The sequence below is a fragment of the Rhinoderma darwinii genome, chromosome 3 (genome assembly GCF_050947455.1).
Source record: "Rhinoderma darwinii isolate aRhiDar2 chromosome 3, aRhiDar2.hap1, whole genome shotgun sequence".
In the NCBI taxonomy this organism is placed as follows: Eukaryota; Metazoa; Chordata; class Amphibia; order Anura; family Rhinodermatidae; genus Rhinoderma; species Rhinoderma darwinii.
Window position 1 is genome coordinate 322,080,197 of NC_134689.1, and position 19,732 is coordinate 322,099,928.

At 42.1% G+C, this 19,732-nt stretch overlaps 2 protein-coding genes across 3 annotated transcripts in view; one reads left to right on the forward strand and one right to left on the reverse strand.

The window, feature by feature from the left end:
- Positions 1–5,090, forward strand: part of LOC142749798 (nucleoporin NUP35-like) — a 36,845-nt gene extending 31,755 nt beyond the window's left edge. The window contains exon 9 of one of the 2 annotated variants that reach the window (XM_075858263.1): positions 4,346–5,090. In XM_075858263.1, the coding sequence (XP_075714378.1) occupies positions 4,346–4,435 (90 nt within the window). In that variant the 3' untranslated portion in view covers positions 4,436–5,090. Of the gene's footprint in view, positions 1–73; positions 3,395–4,345 lie in introns of those variants that run through there. The other variant, XM_075858264.1, reaches the window with a different exon arrangement.
- Positions 2,752–15,677, reverse strand: SNRPA1 (small nuclear ribonucleoprotein polypeptide A'). Its single transcript, XM_075858265.1, has 9 exons — positions 15,504–15,677; positions 10,701–10,848; positions 9,609–9,687; positions 9,473–9,519; positions 8,302–8,404; positions 7,397–7,476; positions 6,853–6,928; positions 5,804–5,897; positions 2,752–2,917 (listed from the first exon to the last, which is right to left on the reverse strand). The coding sequence occupies exons 1-9, from the start codon at positions 15,583–15,585 to the stop codon at positions 2,847–2,849; spliced, it is 780 nt and encodes a 259-aa protein (XP_075714380.1). The 5' UTR covers positions 15,586–15,677; the 3' UTR covers positions 2,752–2,846.
- Between the last annotated feature and the right edge of the window lie 4,055 nt (positions 15,678–19,732).

Genomic DNA, 19,732 nt, shown 5'->3' on the forward strand with positions numbered 1-19,732 from the left:
CAAAACTGGGAAACCAGTAACATATGTAAAGGCTAAAAGAAAGTGCCTAATGTCAACTTTTTAATTCTTGCAGGCATTCATGGATAGACAGACCCCTAAAAAGGATGACACGCTAATGTCTAAAGCTCTGGAATATCTATTTGGATGGTAGTGGGTTTTATATCATGTATCAAACTGCCATATTTTTGATATTTAACTTATTTATATATGTTCATTTTTTACATAAACTTTGTACAAAGAACAAATTATTCTTCAACATTGGGAGTCATACTGGGTGTCATTTTGAGTACGAGGAAAACTAATCACAGATGAAGTAACTTACAAGCAAGCCAAAGAATAACCTCCTGCAGCAGCAGTCCCCGAGAATAACCTCCTCCTGCAGCAGCAGTCCCTGAGAATAACCACCTCCTGCAGCAGCAGTCCCTGAGAATAACCTCCTCCTGCAGCAGCAGTCCCTGAGAATAACCTCCTCCTGCAGCAGCAGTCCCCGAGAATAACCTCCTCCTGCAGCAGCAGTCCCTGAGAATAACCTCCTCCTGCAGCAGCAGTCCCTGAGAATAACCTCCTCCTGCAGCAGCAGTCCCTGAGAATAACCACCTCCTGCAGCAGCAGTCCCCGAGAATAACCTCCTCCTGCAGCAGCAGTCCCTGAGAATAACCTCCTCCTGCAGCAGCAGTCCCTGAAATCAGTGTTTGGCGATTAACATGTATTAGGAAGTTCTCGCTCTAGATGTGTTATTTTAGCCCGATTTACTGAAAGGTATGGAATCCTATTTAGTAATCTAGTTATATATTTTTTTTTAAGTGATGTATGTGAAGATTATGCGGAGATAAGTGGAAAGTTTATAAGACTAGAGTTTCCACATTGCTGAGCTTCATGGATCATACATCTATTATAAATCACTAGTGTTCGGGTATGTGCACACGCAGTCGTGTGTTTTCAGACGTTTTTCGGGCTGCGAACGTCACGAAAAACGGCTGAAATAAATCGGAAACAGAACGCTTACAAGCATCTGCCAATTGATTTCAATGGGAAATACAGTGTTCTGTTCCGACGGGCGTTTTTTTACGCGGCAGTTTTTCAAAATGGCCGTGTGAAAAAACACCCACGAAAAAGTGCATGTCACTTCTTGAGCCGTTTTTCATTTTCCCTTAAATGGCTCCGTATTTTCAGATGTTTTTGCTAAGCATGTGAACATACCCTTGGGAGTAAAGGCCATTTTAGTAATTACGCCACGTTTTTACGGGCCCATGGACTTCTATTGGCCACGGGTACCGCCCCGTATACTTACGGGAAGGTGCCCGTGCCGTTGAAAAAGATAGAACCTATTTCAGGCCCATAGAAGTCTAGGTGACGTCAGTAAATAGTCACTGTCCAGGGTGCTGAAAGAGGTAAACGATCTGCAGTAACTGTTTCGGCACCCTGGACAGTGGCTACCGATCACAATATAGATAAAGCTGTAAAAAAAAAAAAATGTTCATACTTACCCAGAACTCCCTGCTTCTTCCTCCAGTCCGGCGGCCTGGGATGACGTTACAGCCCATGTGACCGCTGCAGCCAATCACTGGCTGCAGCGGTCACATGGACTGCCGCGTCATCCAGGGAGGTCGGGCTGGAGGTCAAGAGGGACGCGTCACCAAGGCAACGGCCGGGTAAGTATGAAATTTTTACTTTTACCTCGGAAAGGGCTGCCCCTTCTCTCTATCCTGCACTGATAGAGAGAAGGGGCTGCGGATTAGTGCAGTGCAATTTTGCAGCGAAATTGTGCCCGTAAATACGGGTCGAATACGTGTGACCAAGGACCCGTATTTACAGGAGGACAAAAATACGTTTGTGTGCATGAGGCCTTACACTCGGCAATTATCAGGCAGACAAACTTTGATAGACTACTCGTTGGGGATAATTGCCCTGTGTAAACAGTGCGGCGATCAGCAGGAAATGCTCCCAATGTATGCCAAGAGACTAAACGTTTGGGTGCTATGCATAGGCATAACTTGCAATACAGAGGGATCACAAATTTTCTCTTTTTCACAGTGGAGTCAATGGGTGACTCAGTTTACAAGTTATGAAGTTTTAAACGAAGCAGCGAAGTATGAACAGAGCCTTAGGCTACATGCACACGTTGCAGATTTTCTACACCAAATTCTGCATCAAAACCGCATGTAATTCCGGAGGTGCCGTTTTTACATTTTGATGTGGAAAGGCAAGAAATATTGACATGCATGCGAATTTTAAAATATGCACTGCAGGTAAATTTATGTGCAAAAAAAAATAAATCTGCAATGTGTAGATGGGATTTCCTGAAATCGCATTTGCTTTGCTAATACTGCACCAAAATATGTGCAGAAAACCTGCACGTAATACGCATCGTGTGCATTTCACCTGAGTCTGCCCACACACCTACAACAGCTGGATGTTCAGTAGAGAGCTATTCCTCCTGACTCTCCCATACCCAAACATACATGTTTGCAGATTTCAATATGGAGAGGGGAAGCAGCCACTGCCAGAGGCTTGTCCCCTGCAGGTACAAAGGATTGGGCATGTTGGAATCCAACATGCCGACCCTTCTTATCCCAGTATCTGACATTGGGTGGCGGGCTGAGACTTTCCCCATACAGTCGTCCAGTCCTCACCAAAATTGGAACGTTCGTCTCACTCCTCTAATATGTATGGGCACACTTACATATGTATATACTGGGTCTCGTGGTGTTGTACAATCAATGGAAAGATAATTACTTCATCAAAAACAAATAAAATACAAAAACTTTTATTGAAATAAAATTTACAGAAGGACATTTACAGTGAAACAAACAGTCTTGTAAATAAATATCACAAAACTTGACTCATCAGGAGCCATTTACTTCTGAATCCTCTTCCATTTCCTCGTCTGCCTCCTCTGAAATAAACACTTCAGTGCCTGAAAATTGTGCAAGAGAGACGTTTGAATAATGTCATGCAGCCAACATAGGGATCTATGCGAGAAACAGTGTCTGTAGCTGCTCCTCACTGCTATTATAACAATACTAATGGAGTTCATATTCTGTAAGCTTAACCCCTTAAGGACACGGCCAATTTTAGCCTTGAGGACAGAGCAATTTGTTTTAAATTTCCCTCTTTGCATCCCAACGCTCATAACGCTTTTATTTTTTGTACGACGTAGTTGTATGAGACTGTTTTTTTGCAGGACGAGTTGTACTTTATGTACGTACCATTTTTTGGTACAAATACATTATAGTTTAATTTCTATAAATTTTAAATTAGATTAAAATGCAGAAAAAAAGCAGTTGTGCAGCAGTTTTAATATTTTTTTTTACACCATACACCGATCATAAATAATGTTATACATTTGTTGTACAGGTTGTTACGGTCGTGGCGATACCAAATATGTCTATATTATTTCATGTTTTGGGACTTATATTTTAAAAAGTTTATTTATTATAAAAAATGTGTGTGTGTATTTTTTTTACTTTATTTATTTACCATTATTTTTTTTTTACATTCATTTAACTTTTTTTTTTAATCCCATAACGGGATTTATCATTTTGATTTTTATTTTGTAACTAATGTCCTGGCATAGATCTATATGCCAGTACATTAGCCTGTTACTGATCGTACACAGGCAGTTGTTAGGGCAGACCTCAGTATGCCCTAACAGGAAATATGTTCAGACAGCCCTGGGGTCCTTCACTGGACCCTGGGCTGTCTGCCCATACGAGTTGTTGGCTTTGATCGCGTCAGTTATTTTCTGTGACGCGATCAATGTGCAGTCCTCTCCTTGAACGCCGCGATCAGCTGTCATCGCGGCGTTCAAAGGGTTAACAGCGGAGAGAAGATGTTTCTCTCCTCTCCGCTGTCAGAGCGGGGCCGTGGCTGTGTATTACAGCCGTTGCCCCGCTCTCGATCGCACACACAGAGACGGCACAGACGGCTGTCACACAGGACGAGTATGCTCGTCCTAATGCGCGAAGTGCTCGCTGCTCAGGACGAGCATACTCGTCCTGTGTCAGAAACCAGTTAAGGACACAGCGTAAACACTGCAATGGATTTCATTGTGGAAAATTTGCAGCGTATTACAAAAGCAGCAGAGTGGATGAGATTTGAACAAACCTCATCCACACGGCAAAAAAAATAATCTGAGAAACCGTTCGTAAATAAACCTGCATCTCAATTTATGCTGCATAATTGCTACTAGTTTGATGTGGCTTTTCCCTATTGAATTCAAAAGGATGGTTAGACAAGTTGGAAATGCGGATTTTTATTTTATTTTGGTGAATAAGCTGCAAAAAAAAAAAATACTTACCCCCAGATGTTGTCATAGTGACACATTTTTCTATTCTCTGTCCAGGCCAGCTTCCTTGATGACGTTTCATCCCATGTGACTGCTGCAAGTGTCACATGGACTGCAGAGTCATTCCAGAAGGCCGGGCCGCTCTGAGAACAGAGGGATGCGTCGCTGTGACAACATTCAGCTGGTATTAGCTTTTCTAGCACTGTTTCCACATTGAGATTCTGCCCCAATACGCACCATTATGTGTGCAACCAGCCTATAACGGCATTACCTGGTCACTGGAGAACCTTCCGCAACAGAAACCAGTGGATCTGAAGTCATCTATTAGATCCAATAGTGGTTAATCTAGTAAAAGAATTCCTCAGTGACCCAGCCTGCAACGTCACAGCTAAGCAATGGGAAACTAACAGGATTATCTGCTGCCATTTAAGTAGCTGGGCCTTTTAACAAAAACTAGACATAAGTTAAAATAGATCAGAAACCCCAGAATTGTGTGTATGTAAACAAGCAATTCTTTATTAATGCCCAGCTGAATTTCAGTTTTTGCCTCTGCCTTTGAGCAGCAATAACGGATTTTTTTCATTGACATGGCTGTATGAGGCCTTGTTTTATGCGGGAGAAATAGTATAATATAGGAAATAGCCAGTCGGCAGAGTTTTTTGTTTTTTTTATCCCTTTCACGCTAAATAACCTGTTAAACTAATTCAGGTTACTACGGTCGTGTAGACACCTAATATGTGTAGGTTTTTTGTTTTTCTGTAATGTTGGGGTAATAAAATATATTTTAGGCAAAATAATGACTTTTTGGGAACGTATTTATTTTTGTTACTTTTTTTAATCCCATTAAGGGATAACTTTACTTTAAAAGTAAAAAAAAAATAAAAAGTTGAATGTATTAGCATACAGGAGTATGCTAATACATCATACTGTGTCCCCAAACAGGCAAACTGAACAGACAGCCCTGGGGTCCTTTCTAGATCCCCAGGGCTGACTGCAGATCCATTCCCCGGTCTTTGATCACGTCACCGGGCTTCCGATGACAAGACCAGAGGGGAAATCCCTTTGATCTTGCCGTGGTCACAGACCGTGGCGATCAAAGGTTTAAACAGCTGGGGTTGGAATGTTTTCAGACCCCAGCTGTATTTAGCAGGCTGCTCTAAGCAGGAGTTGTAGCTTACAGCTCCTGATCTTAGAGGATGAGCGCTGGTCAGCTTCTTCTACAACAGCACCAGAAGACGTCACTGTAGAGTATGCACCTGCAGTCAAGACGGTAGGCAGTCAATAAGGAGTTAAGACTTCTCTGCCATCACAGCTATATGAAGAATGTGATCTACGTACGAACCCTATGAACAATTTTGATCCCTGGATTCTAAACACATTGTGCATTTATATTCCACTGGCCACAAATTCCTTCAATGATCAAAATCTGCAATTGTAAAATCAAATTTCTTGCATAAATATTAATGCTAAGAGGGGGATAAAAAAAAAAAAAAAAAAAAAAAAGTCTCTTCTTACCAGGAGCACGGTCTTTGCCAGGAATCTGACCGGACTGCAGCAAACCTTTGAGCCGCTCCACTTCTGCTAGGGTTGTAGCATTGGCAATAGCATTCTGTATACAGTACAACAGTTAACAGAATTAAAAACAAACTATCAACCCCCCTAATAAAATCTCTATGAAGTGTATGGCCCATATTACAGATATTTACACATGGGGGGCAGACTCAAATTCATATGTACAAAAAGAAAAAAAACACGTTTCTATCAATATATCCCAGGGTGTCTAATGTGATTAGAACATTAAGCTTACACAGGTGCAATCGTAACATGCGCCTAGACCCCCTCAACACCAGAAAGTCATGGCAACAGGCAATAGATGTTTTGCCTAATTTTAGTTGTGAAATATGAACATGTTTTTAAAAGGGATGCCCTTGTAGGATGAAAGCTGATGCGTTGATAAGTTGAACACAGTGGGTCTGGCTTCAGAGATCAGTGGTTATCTTCAGGGGAAGCATTGCATCCTGGGGAAACGTAGCATTACACATTGGCCATCAACTGAATGGCTGACCCTGTAATGCATGGACAGGCCGAGTCCACCAGAGCAGCTATTCCATTCTGACTCAGAGTGAGGCGTTTTGTTTTTTGGTAATGTAATTGGTGAAAAAAAGGAATACAATACACTTGTTTAAAAATGTCCCTGGTTTCGGTTATGCAGCTTCTTTATATCCACTGCACATAGAAGCTGTAGAAAGCCTCTGTCAGCTGAATTAGTCAGTGAGCTGGACTGACTGCTCGGATGACAGAGACTCCCGTTTGCCTCTGGCACCTCAACTAACCCGAATACTGATAATACTGATGAAATCGAAGTTGCTCAGTTCAGTTTTAAGAGTTAGATTGATTAGGCCAACAGCAGCGTTCTACAGAGTCTATGTAAAGTGGTTACATAGCAGTTGCAAAACCGAAAAAGAACATTTTTAATTTATTTTATTTTTTTTAAAAAGATTACTAAACTTATTTTCACTAAATAAATTACAGTATTTTATTTTTTTTTTTCATAAAAACACTACCTTAATGGCTTCGACATCACTGGGCGAAGGGCCAGATTTCTTCTTTTCCAGTTGTAAACCTGCACCCGGTGTGAATCTATAAACAGAATGGAAGGAAAATTTTCAACAAAAATCAGTTCATGAACAGTTATCGGCTTCTCTCATCTTTCAATGGGGACACCATGAAAGAGATTTCAACCCAGTGTAGTATCTTATCTTGGTTAACAACTGACACATAGAAAGCTTCTTCAGAAGCACCTTGTGGGAAATGGACTTGTGGTCTATGAGCAAAAGTGCTGTTGCATGGCGCTTACTTTTATCTATAAACTTAAAATTCTATCTACAAATTATTTGTACATTGTTTAGCCTTAAAATTCCCAATCTGTTTCGCAGTTCAACCAGTGATTTGGAGACTGCCTATGATGTAACGGACGCCATCATTGCAGGATTACTGTGCAGTATATGACCATTTGCCATGTCCTACATCTCTTTATCAGACGTGTGTGACTGAGGAAGGTGCTTGTGAAGGAAACTTTCAAGCTTCAGAGAGAAATTCGTATCTTACGTTTTTGATCTCTTGGCAATATCCTTTGCAAGCTGTGCACCCCGCTTGCCCTTGAACATACTCGCTGCTTCCTCTCGCTCCTGAAGCGATACCATACACAGAGTTAAATGAGAATCAGCAAGAGCAAATTGAAGAGTGGGGACTAACTGCTCAGCAGCCGTCTTGTTACAAAACTAAGTGTCATGAGCTCAAAGAATAAACCAAAAATCAGCCAGCATTGGTGACTATGGGAACTCTACATTGGGCTGTTCCTCTGTTATTCCTGTACCCATAACACCTAGTTGTCTATCATTTCATGGGGAATGCAAATATTTACAAACACATTTAGGAGATCTGACAGGTCCTCTTTAGGGTCAGTTCACACAGCGGTTTTTGGCGCCGATTTTGACACGGAAACCGCTTTGGAATCAGCACCAAGAAGCCCCTAATCGCCCCATGGATTTCAATGGGAGGCAGAGGCTTTTGTTTTTACCGGGCGGCTTGTGTGCAGAAAAAAATAAATAAAATCGATAAGTGGCATTGAAAACAATAGGAGGCAAGAAAAACCCTCAGTGTTCGCTTGAAGCATTTTTTGGAGCAGATTGTGTGTGCAGTTTTTGCATTAGATTCAACAGCCGCAAGCTAATACAGTTGCAAAAAAAAAAAAAAAAAAAACGCTGGCAATTAAAAGTCCGCCTGATTTTTTTTATGCCTGTCAAACTCCGTGTGAACTAGGCCTAAAGGGATGAAGCGTGTACCAAGTTTAAATTCCCTCATACTGGATAACAAGTTACAGCCAGTGTAAACTTTGCCATAGTTTATTGGGGAGAGATTAACGTCTCACGTACTTCTGGTAAGAGAACATCTTTTCTGCTATAGAGAATACCAATTAGTGCCGAGCACAGACATCGGGGATTACAACTTACGGCTAGTCTGATTTTCTGGAAGTCCAGCACACGGATCTGTGGTATTTTGTAAACCACGTACAATCTGTAATGTCGCTTGTTAATGACTGGATTTCTTAATAAACTGAAAGAGAAAACAACGAGTGCTCATGGTTATAGTTACTGGAAACAATGGCTGCAAGAATTAATATATATATATATCTCCTTGACCAGAAACCACCCAAAATATGTATGTAGGCCGTTTGCACATATTTCAGCACCGGTAGCCTGCGGAGTCCAACGTTATACAAAAGGTACACCGATACGGTAAAAAATAAATTTTGAATTAAAAAGGTGTTATTCATCCCTATAAGCATTTATTTTTCTAGGGGAAATACAGTGGAGCAGATGTACTAATGCGGTCTAACTTTTAGACAACTGAAAGGAAAAAAAAAGAAAACTTATAACCTGAGTCTGAAAATGCAGCACATTTAACTGGTGCACGCTGTATGATGAATCGGGTGCATCTTGCTTGATCTTGACACTTCTTTCTTATGCCACTTTTGGCTTGTTTTGCAACAGAACGTGCTAGATATTGGTCATGCTCATTTAAGCCGCTCCCCCTTTCTGGGACAAAAAAAAAGTCTAGAAAGGCACAAAGATCTGTTTTTTAGCGCATTTGCTTAATACGACTAAACTAGATGCCATATTATGCTTTATATTTTGGAGCATTTTCAGACATTCATGGGTGCAAAGCATTCTACGCTATACATTACTTGAATTCTACAAGGCTACCACCTATGTATGGGCACGGCCTGGAGAGGAGGGTGTTAAAACTTCCCTGCACTGCATTCTTAAATGACATTTTGATTTAACAAAACTTCCCTCATATTTAATATTTGATTTATATCAGGACTAGAGGTTCACTTAAAAGAAACATGCTCCTTCCAGTACAAATTCCCGTTTTCTGGCATTTTAGAGACAAAGATGGTATTGGTAGGGGTCCAGGACCAGAGAGCCCCACCGATCTGACCGGGCCTGCGTCACTCTTCTGAGCTCTCCATGGCTCCCATAAGCTTCAGTCATCAGAACCATATACATTGTGGGTGTATATGTGCAGCCACACACTGGTAATAACGTAATAAAACGGCAGCGGTTTGTGCAAACCTTATATCTCTGTAAAAAGATCTTATATTGTCAGTACATTACTTACCAGAGATAAGTGAGATTCTTAAGCGTCGACAGATTATCCAAGTCACCCTAACAATAAAAGAGCGCATAAACAAAAATTAAAGTAATACTGAAAGCTGTAAAGCTAATGACACACGCAAAGGAGAGAGAAGTCTTACCAGTTCCATAATACTGTTATTGGTAAGGATCAGTTCAGTGAGATTAGGTAAAACCTGTTCAAGTCCTTCCCCGACACGGCTAGAAGAAAACAGAACCGTTGTTATTTTAGGTCTGCAACAAAGCTAGAACTGATAAAAAGACATTTTCACCGCATATATTAACCATATTTACAGAATGATGCACTAGACAGTCGGCTACACAGGGGACACTGTCATTAATCTTGTTAGCTATGCCTGCAGTATGTAAGTAACTCCAATCTTGGCCCAGTGACAACTTAGATGCCACAGTCAATAGGATTCGCGGTATCTCAGCCATTAGAAAGGGAGGAGCGCCCCCTTCAACAGCCCACTGACCGCATCCCGCTTCCGTGATGCGATCGCGGGGTGCTAGTATTCACCATGGCAGCCTGGGGCCTAATAAAGGCTTCCAGGTCTGCCATCTGCTTGTTTCTGTGGATATGCCATAAATGTCTGAAAAGGAAACCCCTCCCCCATTAACACACGTTTTGTGTTCTGAAAATCAAAGCAGCCTACTCTTAGTACTCCTAAAACGCACACAAAATACTGTATTCAAATATAATCCTGACAAGCATATGCCCAAAAGATACACTTTTGGCATACATCTGCCCCACGTAAGCCTATAGATCTAGTACAACAAACATCTACATATTTTTTTTTTAGAGAGATTTTATTCTGCCCAATGTATGTGCAAACAGACTGAAACCAGTCAGATTGGGTCACTTCACTTCCAGAGAGCCACAGAACGTGTCTTTTGCCGAATGCAGGTGATCATGTGACCACCAGTATTGTTTTTTAATTTCAAGGATCCAGACAGATCTAAGATCACCATATTATTAACCACTATAATCAGTGTCATAACGCAATATAATAAAATATTTTGGATCGGGCAACATCTTCAGTCTGCATTTATACATACTACAACACCAGGAAACCTCATACTGAGCCCCCATCACAATCTGTCAGGCTGAACGTGGTGTTACTGAAACCAACATAGCCATGTCTGAATAATATGTGGAGGGGGGGGGGGAAGCAGGCAACCAAAAACTAGACCATAACGAACACGAATCTTACCATATTCTGTTATTGTTTAGTAATAAACATTTAAGTCTCTTCAGCAAAGGAAATCCATCCAACTTCCTGATCTCATTGTCTGAAAAATCTATTGTATCAAACTGGTCCAGTGTGGCCCCGAGATTCTCAATAACTGGGATTTTGTAACCTAGACAGAAAATATGTAGAGTTAAATACACACACACATATATATATATATATACACACACATACACACTCGCTACTGAGTACAGTTGTCATGTATAAGGCCTCATGCACACGAACGTAGAATTAGTCTGTAATTACGGACACAATCGCTTCTATGGCCCACAGACACCTTCCCGTATATTTACAGGAAGGTTTCCGTACCGTAGAAAGGCTCCGCAAAAGATAGGACTTGACCTATTTTTTGCTTTTTACATACCGTGCTCTGAAACTTTATAAGGGAGCACAGCCGGGTGGCTGTCTGTGGCCGGCAGTGCCCATAACGACGGACAGTGATTACGGGCACAGTCATGTGCAGGGGCTTTAGTTGATGTAAGAATTGCTGGTCATTTGCGACGGCAGAAAGAAGGAACAGGCAAAGGTGTCTGGAAGCAGCATATTTCCCTCCCCCTTTGAATACATACACGCCGCCAGCTATCTAAAGCGTATGGCCACCATAAGATTTTGCAATGTGTCAAAGAAGTAAAAGAACTAGCAATCTGCCACCCTCAAGATGTGAGAAGATCCGGCGCTGTCACTCAAACCCTATATCGTATACAGAGATTAAAAGGAGGGGGGGGGGGGGGGGGGGGGGAGTCTGGAGAGCTCCTCAAGGGGGTATTCCCACCCTGGACATTTAGGGAATATCCACAGGATCTCTCTCTAGATTGGGTCCCCTGAGCCCCATTCTACCTTATTCGGCTCCCTCTGCCTCCAGGCCACTTCTGGATGTGGTGGTTGGGAATTACGCAAATTGAGCTTCGCTGTTTCTGTAACTCCCATAGAAGCGAACGGGAGTTACAGAAACAGCGTAGCACTGCGAGCTACGCAGTTACCAGAACTCGGGAGCTGCGGAAACAGCGTAGTTTGCTGTGCTAAGCTTTCCCCATAACCTCCCTTCACTTCTATGGGAGTTGATGGAGGTCATTAAGATGGGCAGAGATATAAGTGATAACAACTAGATTATTAGACGAGTATACATACTCAACATGTCTGACAGGAACGGACAAATCCCAGGAGCCAGGAAGAGAACATGCCTAGAAATTTGCTGGTGACATCTGAGTCGATTGCGACAGTAGGGTTTGTATCCGGACACAAATAAATGGCAGCCTGGCTCTACCTCATGTTGTCCCACGTTGGACCTCACTGATAACATGATCAGTTCCACGTTAATGTCTACATATAATTTGTTGGAATTTATCATAGCGTCATTCAAGTTTACGCTGTTAAAATAAAAAACTGTTTTCTTTCACTTATTAATGTGAGGCTCGAGGTTATTAAAAACTTTTATATTTATTTGTGTGTTTGTGTTTTACTTTTTTTCACTTTTTCTTCCCTATGGGGGCTGCCATTTTTTTCTCCATTTCTGTATGTGTCGATTAACGACACATACAGACATGGAATACGGCAGCTCCAGTCCCATAGTGAATGCGAACGGGGCCCGTTCCATTCACTATGCCGTACGCCGTCTGTGTGGGAACACACAGTCCAAGATGAACTGCGCGCTGTCCGGCGCCATTTTCCTGTAGACCGGAAGTCGCGGCCGGACAGTAAGATTACTACTTCCGGTCGCGGCTTCCGGACTTGTGCACTTGGAGCGGCGCTAGCAGACGGAGCGGACGGACCGGAGGGAGCGGCGGCGGCAGGAGCAGGTAAGTTATTTCTATGTATGTTCGTGTTTCAGTGTGTGTTTACTAGTGTATGTTAACCTTCTACACTGTGTGTTAGCACAAAAAATGGCGACACACAGTGTAGGAGGTTTGACCGTTCAATCCCCTCGTTTCTCCCGGCACTAGCCAGGATAAAGGGGATTCTGAGAGCTCACTAGAGCGAGTGAGTTTTCCCAAATTTTGCAGCATAAAGCAATGTGGTTGCTTTACCACATGCAATGCTGCAATTTTGGGAATTGCTCCATCTAGTGACCAGCACTGGGAAATATTATAAATTAGAATCTAATTTATAATATTTCCTGACTAGTGAAAAAAAGTAAAAAATTAGAACACTGTTTAATCATTTTTACACTAACTGTTCAATTAAAAAAAAAAAAAAAAAACCTCGCAACACATTCCCTTTAAGGCCCCATGCACACGACCGTAAAAAAACCTCCATTTTTGCAGACCGCAATAGACCCATTCACTTTCATTGAACGCGGACACTTTTCCGTGCGCTACGGATGGGTGTCCGAGCCGTAGAAATGTTCCGAAAATTATGGAACATGTCCGTTCTTTTGCATTTTGCGGGCTGTGCTCCTATACTTTGTATGGGAGCACAGCCCGAAAATGCGGGTGGCAGTTAACGGCCGGCCGTGCCCGCGATTGTGTGCATGGGGCCTAACTGAATGTTGTCCATTATGACTGAGGAACATGATGGGGTTAATCACTATTAATGTGAGGGACGTAGAGGTTCAAGATTCATCACACCACGTGCCTCACATCAGAAAATGGAACTTTTTTTCTATTATTGTTGCAAAAGTATCGTTTTGGTATAGAGTATCGCAATACTACATGAAGTATCGATATCAAAGTTCAAATTCTGGTATCGTGACAACCCTACTCTGGCCAGGGATTCTGGTCCTGGAGACGCCCCCGACAGCACTGTTGATGTATAAACAGTGATGCCATGGACTCCGTACTTAACCCCTTCCCCCTGCTGGCAATCTGGGCCCTAATGTCCAAGCCATTTTTTAGATTTTTCCATTGTCACATTCGAAGAGCTGTAACTTTTTTATTTTTGCGTCGGCATAGCTGTATAAGGTCTTGTTTTTTGCGGGACGACTTGCAGTTTTTATTGGTACCATTTGAGAGTAGATGCGACTTTTTGATCACTTTTTATCACATTTTTTTTAAGTCAGGATTAACAGAAAACAGCAATTTTTCCATTGTTTTTTATTTTATTTTTTACGGCGTTCACAGTGCGGGTTAAATAATGTAACAGCTTTATAGTCGGGGTCGTTACGGACGCGGCGATACCAAATATGTGTAACTTTTTTGCTTTATTGTAGTTTTTTTTAATAGTAAAGCATTTTGTAAGGGGAAAAGCTGGGTTTTTCATTTTTTTTTTTCACTTTTTTTTTTTTATTAACTTTATTAAACTTTTTTTTCTTTTTTACTAGTCCCACTAGGGGACTTCCCTATCCTCCGATCGCTATTATAATACACTGCAATACTTTTGTATTGCAGTGTATTACTTCCTGTCCGTTTAAAACGGACAGGCATCTGCTAGGTCATGCCTGCGGCATGATCTAGCAGGCATTCGCTGCAGGCAGACCTGGGGGTCTTTATTAGACCCCCGGCTGCCATAGAAGACACAGACACTCGGCGATTTTATCGCCGGGTGTCAGTGAGATGAGAGGGAGCTCCCTCCCTCTCTCCAAAACCATTCAGATGCGGTGCTCGCTATTGTGCACCGCATCTGAAGGGTTAAACAGGTGAGATCGATACTAATATCGATCTCACCCGGCAGAGCAGGGACGCCCCCAGCCCTCAGCTGCTTCTGGCAGCTGAGAGCAGGGAGATTTCACGGCTCCCTGCTCTGTTTACTTTATTCTACAGCAGCGACGTAGTTTGGCGGCGCTCTAGAATAAAGCCCACTAATGACCGCCGTAAAAAGACGTATCGGCGGTCATTAAGGGGTTAAAAGCCCCTGACATCACTGCCCATATACAGTGACGTCAGGGGCCTCAATTTCCAGAGCGCTACCTGATGCTCTTAACGGGGACTCTGGCCCTAGGGAAGCTCCCCTAGCTATATGTTTAACATATACATGTGACCGATGCCATACATCACCTGTAAACTCCCATGTTAAAAAAAAAACGCACAGTGCATGTTTTGTTTTTCTTCAATTCCCTCAGAATGCAATACTATAATACATTATTCCATCCTCCAAAAAAACATACTAGCATATACTGGCCAGACATGTCATGCTAATGGAGCTCTATGGACACTTTAGCATGTACGTAGGAATTTCCTGCTAAATATAGGGCTAAAACGCAGTGTGAATCAGGCCTAAAGCATACGGATGCCATAGAAAGCTCTCTCTCTCCCCCCCCCCCCCCCCTCTCTATGTGCTAAAGTGGAGAGAGATTGCAAAGGGCCTCTAGGCAGAGGAGGACTCCGCAGTATCACGTATGGCGGGCGGTACTACATCCCCCCTGAAGTGGAACATGGAGGCCACACGATGCTTCCCAGTTATTTGTTGCGTGCAATAGAACTAATACACATACATTTTATACCCATGCAGGCTCCTCCACATAAGACTCGCAACATGTGAACATGGCCTATGGATTACAAGAAGCTTCTATGGGTGGCAGTCTGGAAGCAGAGACCCCAACTAGGAGCTCAGGAAAGTATAGCGCCCCTTAGCACAGACCACCAAACTAAAAGCCCCTCGAGGCTCAGCACTGCAAAGAGCACCGGAAGCCCCCACAACTGTATCACTGTGTGGAGGACCCCCGTGTTAGTCCAGTAATACTGCCAGAGTCCGGCTCTGGAATAATCCTCCGGTCAACTATTTAACACAACGACCGGGGTTAGTAAACGCAAGCAAGTTCTGGACCCGTGCTTTCCACCCGGGACCAAACGTATACCCCCCGCTCCCTCATCGACGCGCTCCGGTACTTACCCCGCAGGTCCATCTCTCTGTCCCGCACTGCATTCGTGTACTGCGCCGCCTGTTCAATTAAATCGGCCGTGAGCTTCACCATCGCGCCTTCGGAAAATTACGACACGCCGAACAGAAAGCGCGCTGCAGCACAGGATAACGAGGCCCAAAACGTCACTTCCGGTAAGAATCAATGAGCTTCAGAAGCGTCCAATCACGACAGGCGAAATGTCAGACCAGACAGAAAAAGTCGATCAGAGAATGAATCGAGCGCAAAGTTGAGTGAAAGGCTCTTGGATCAATTAGCACGTCTGCTCATCTGATATACAAGATCGTCTGCTCCCAGGATGATCGTAGTGGTCTCCACCTGGGGTCTCAGACTGCCAATCATGGGGCGTGTATAAATATGTCGTTGACGTCTGTCACTGTCACTAGCAAATTAGAATCTAGAATCACGCTTGACTACTTTTATTTTATTATTTTTTTTATTTATTTTTAAATAGGTCTAGAATTCTGTGCTGATGAATTTCTTAGGCTCTTTTTATCTTTTTAAAGGGAATGTGTCATTCATTTTTATTTTTTTTAATCATATTGCTTTTAATATAATATTTTCAATTTTTTTTATTTATTTGTGTTCTCATGTTTAACTTTTTAATGTTTTCTGACTTTTACTTCTCTATGGGGGCTGTCATTAGGGGGTCTGTATTAGTTTAGTGGGTCTGGTCTGGGGTCTCTATTCAAGGGGTCTGTATTTAGGAGGTCTGGGGTATGTATTATTTTAAGGGGTCTGTATTAATTTAAGGTGTCTGTATTTAGGGGGTCTGTATTATTTTAAGGTGTCTGGGGTCTGTATTTAGGGGGTCTGGTCTTGGGTCTGTATATTTAGGGGGTCTGGTCTGGGGTCTGTATTTAGGGGTCTGGGGTCTGTATATTTGGGGGTCTGTATATTTAGGGGGTCTGGTCTGAGCTCTGTATTAGTTTATGGGGGTCTGTATTTAGGGGTCTGGTGTGGGTTCTGTATTAGTTTAGAGAGTCAGGTATGGGATCTGTATTAGTTTAGGGGGCCTGGTCTGCAGTCTGTATTAGTTTAGGGGGTTTGGTCTGGGGTAATTAGTTTAGGGGGGTCTGGTGTCTGTATTAGTTTAGGGTATCAGGTCTGGGTTCTGTATTTAGGGGTCTGGTCCGGGGTATGTATTTAAGGTGCTTGTTCTGGGGTATGTATTTGTTTAGGGGGGTCTGGGCTGGGGACCGCAATAGTTTGGAAGGTCTGGGGTCTGTATGCATTCTAATTTATTAGTCTGAGTAAAAGGGTTTGTCCGGGCACATCGATAGGTCATCAGTATGAAAAACCGGTCCATACCGGTCTGTGTCAGATGGAGAAGAAAAGATAGTGACTCCCATCAGAGAAAACGTCACTTGTGAGTCACTAGATCTATAGAGGATCTGTCCCCTCTCCTGACATGTCTGTTGTAGGAAATCAGGAAATCCTTGTATTTCACATAAAGTCTTTGCGTACCCAGGACTAATAGACAAATGCGTGTTACCATTCCCATTGTCAGAGGATGTGTACCTACACAGTGTAATACAGTCAGCGATGGTTGGAGACTGTCAGTATGTAGGGACACAGCCCTTTGACAAGAGGAATCGTAACACCCATTTGTCAATGCTCACACAAAAAGGTGGTGTTCACTATAGACACGGCAGAGCGGCGGAGGGGAAGGGGGGCCCAAGTTTGTGAAACAGCCCAGTGCCTATGGTCTACTTAATCTGCCACTGGATGTCACATATTATGTAAGAGAAATTCACACCAAAAATCAGCGTAATCCAAAGATTATACAGACAAAGTGAGTACAAGTAAAACATAAATCACATACGATGTGTATTAATGAATTAGTTGTGACATACATCCCTACTATTATTTTGTTCCTGAGCAATCTGGTAAGATGACTTTTTCATCCTCTTTACGTTATGCATTTTGGATATCCTCCTAGACATATTGTCAGTCTTTATATCTAAGTCTCTTATATAGAAAAAAGCAAAGCAAAAGCAGCACCGTTCCTCCAGTGTCAGGTGCACAGGTTCTTGTTCAGACACACGACCATTGTCTCAAATAACCAACGAAATCCAATACACAAGACAGCACTCCAAATTCAGTGAAAAAATCGGATCACATTAATCACCACATGCAACGTTTCAGCCCTACTCCATGGGACCTTTCTCAAGCAATATTTGAGAAAGGCCCAGTGGAGTAGGGCTGAAATGTTGCATGTGGTGATTAAAGTGATCCGATTTTTTCACTGAATTTGGAGTGCTGTCTTGTGTATTGGAGTTCGTAAGTTTCTTATATAGATCAGAACACGTGGACAAATCGGTTACAATCTGTTTCAATTTGTGATAGAACTAAGTATATTTTTTGTAATTCTCTGGCCGTTTGATTGGAAATAGTAGGGATGTATGTCACAACTAATTCATTAATATACATCGTATGTGATTTCTAACATTATCTATGGTGATGTTTTACTTGTACTCCCTTTGTATAATTTTTGGATTACGCCGATTCTTGGTGTGAATTTTTCTTACATATTATTATGTGACATAGTAAATGATGTTGTATACAATTTTTTTTCTATTTTGTTTTATAAATATTTATCTGATGAAGGCCTAATGTGGCCAAAAAACATTTATATGAGTGGATTGCATAATAAAATATATCTACTTCACCATAAACCTGAGAATTATATTATATAACTAAGGAGCGGAATCCTACCTGAGCACCACCGTTTTTTGAAGTGACGCACATTCTATAAACATTGTAACAAATTCACCAGCTAACCATCCTACGACTGTTGAATCAGGCCCGTGAACTCATTGCGCACTACTGGAAGGTACCAGAATCACCTACTGGTGCTAAATTGTATCCAAAGTTAAAGGGGTATACCCAGAATCATAAATTATCACCTATCCACAGGATAGGTAATAATTTTCTGATTGCTTGGGGCCCCACCACTGGAACCCCCACCGAATGCAAGAACGGGTGTCCCAAAGCTCCAGATTTTCCCACGCAGTCAGGAGTTTGAGTGGAGCACCGTACTTGGCTGTTTCTGTCATTCTCATAGACTTTGAATGGGGCAGTAGCGCGTGTGTTCGACCGCCGCTCTATTCAATGTCGAGCGGTGAGGAGGAACACGGGTTCAAGACCCCTGTTCTCACGAACAGTAGGGGCCCCAGCAGTTGGGCCCCCAGCGATCAGAAAATGATCATCTATCCTGTGGATAGGTCATCATTTTTGATTTTGGTACAAGTCTTTTAATACTGTACTGCAGTTCAAAAGATATGTATTTATGAAACAAAGCATTATACAGAAATTTGAGGATTTTTGGTTACCGTGGCTGAATACCCAAGGTCCAGCTTCCTTAATGCTTACACGAGCCATACCGTTTTATACCGGAAACAATTTTGAGTTAAAGTTACCCTGGGATGTACCTGGCTTGTGGCTCTCCCTTTGGGACGTTTGTGGCATGCTGTTAGTGGATTATAGATAGATCTTTACAATATGGCTTATGTATGATTTAATTGATACTTATGATATCTGTTTAGACTTATGCAGACGGCATTAATATAGATAACACCTGTTTTGGAGAACTCAATATTTCTGAGGGTAGTCTGAAATGAGAACTAAACTATACCAATTTATCCTTCTCTGTTACAGGACTTATGCATATATATGGATACGGGATTCATAAAAACTAAAATAAGGCTATTAATGGAATGTTCTTTACAGAATAATGGCGTTCACTCAAGGACTTTCACATAGGCGGCACTGGGAAGGGATGGTATTTTGTTTGTTTTTCTAATTGCAATAAATATTCGTAATAAAAAGTTAAAGTCAGTTGCCATCCCCTCCAAAACACGAATTTGTTGAATATTTAAATGACATTATGCATGTGAAGGAGCTGACGGCACTTGAACACGACTCCTATGTTTTGTTTTCCTCTACTTGGTCTCATTGAATAGAAACAATTTAAGAAAACTTTTTCTCTGCATTGATGGGTAACATCCCTGGTAGTCTAGCGCACTGAAGTGGTTAATTATAACATCCCTGGTAGGCTAGGGCAGTGAAGGGGTTAAAGAGATTTTCCAAGATACATTTTTATATTGTCAATAAACCTAATGTCTACTCCACACTTACATTGTAATTTCCTTAATTTTTCAAAATTGTGCCCGTTCTCGGCTCTCACTACGTGTCATGT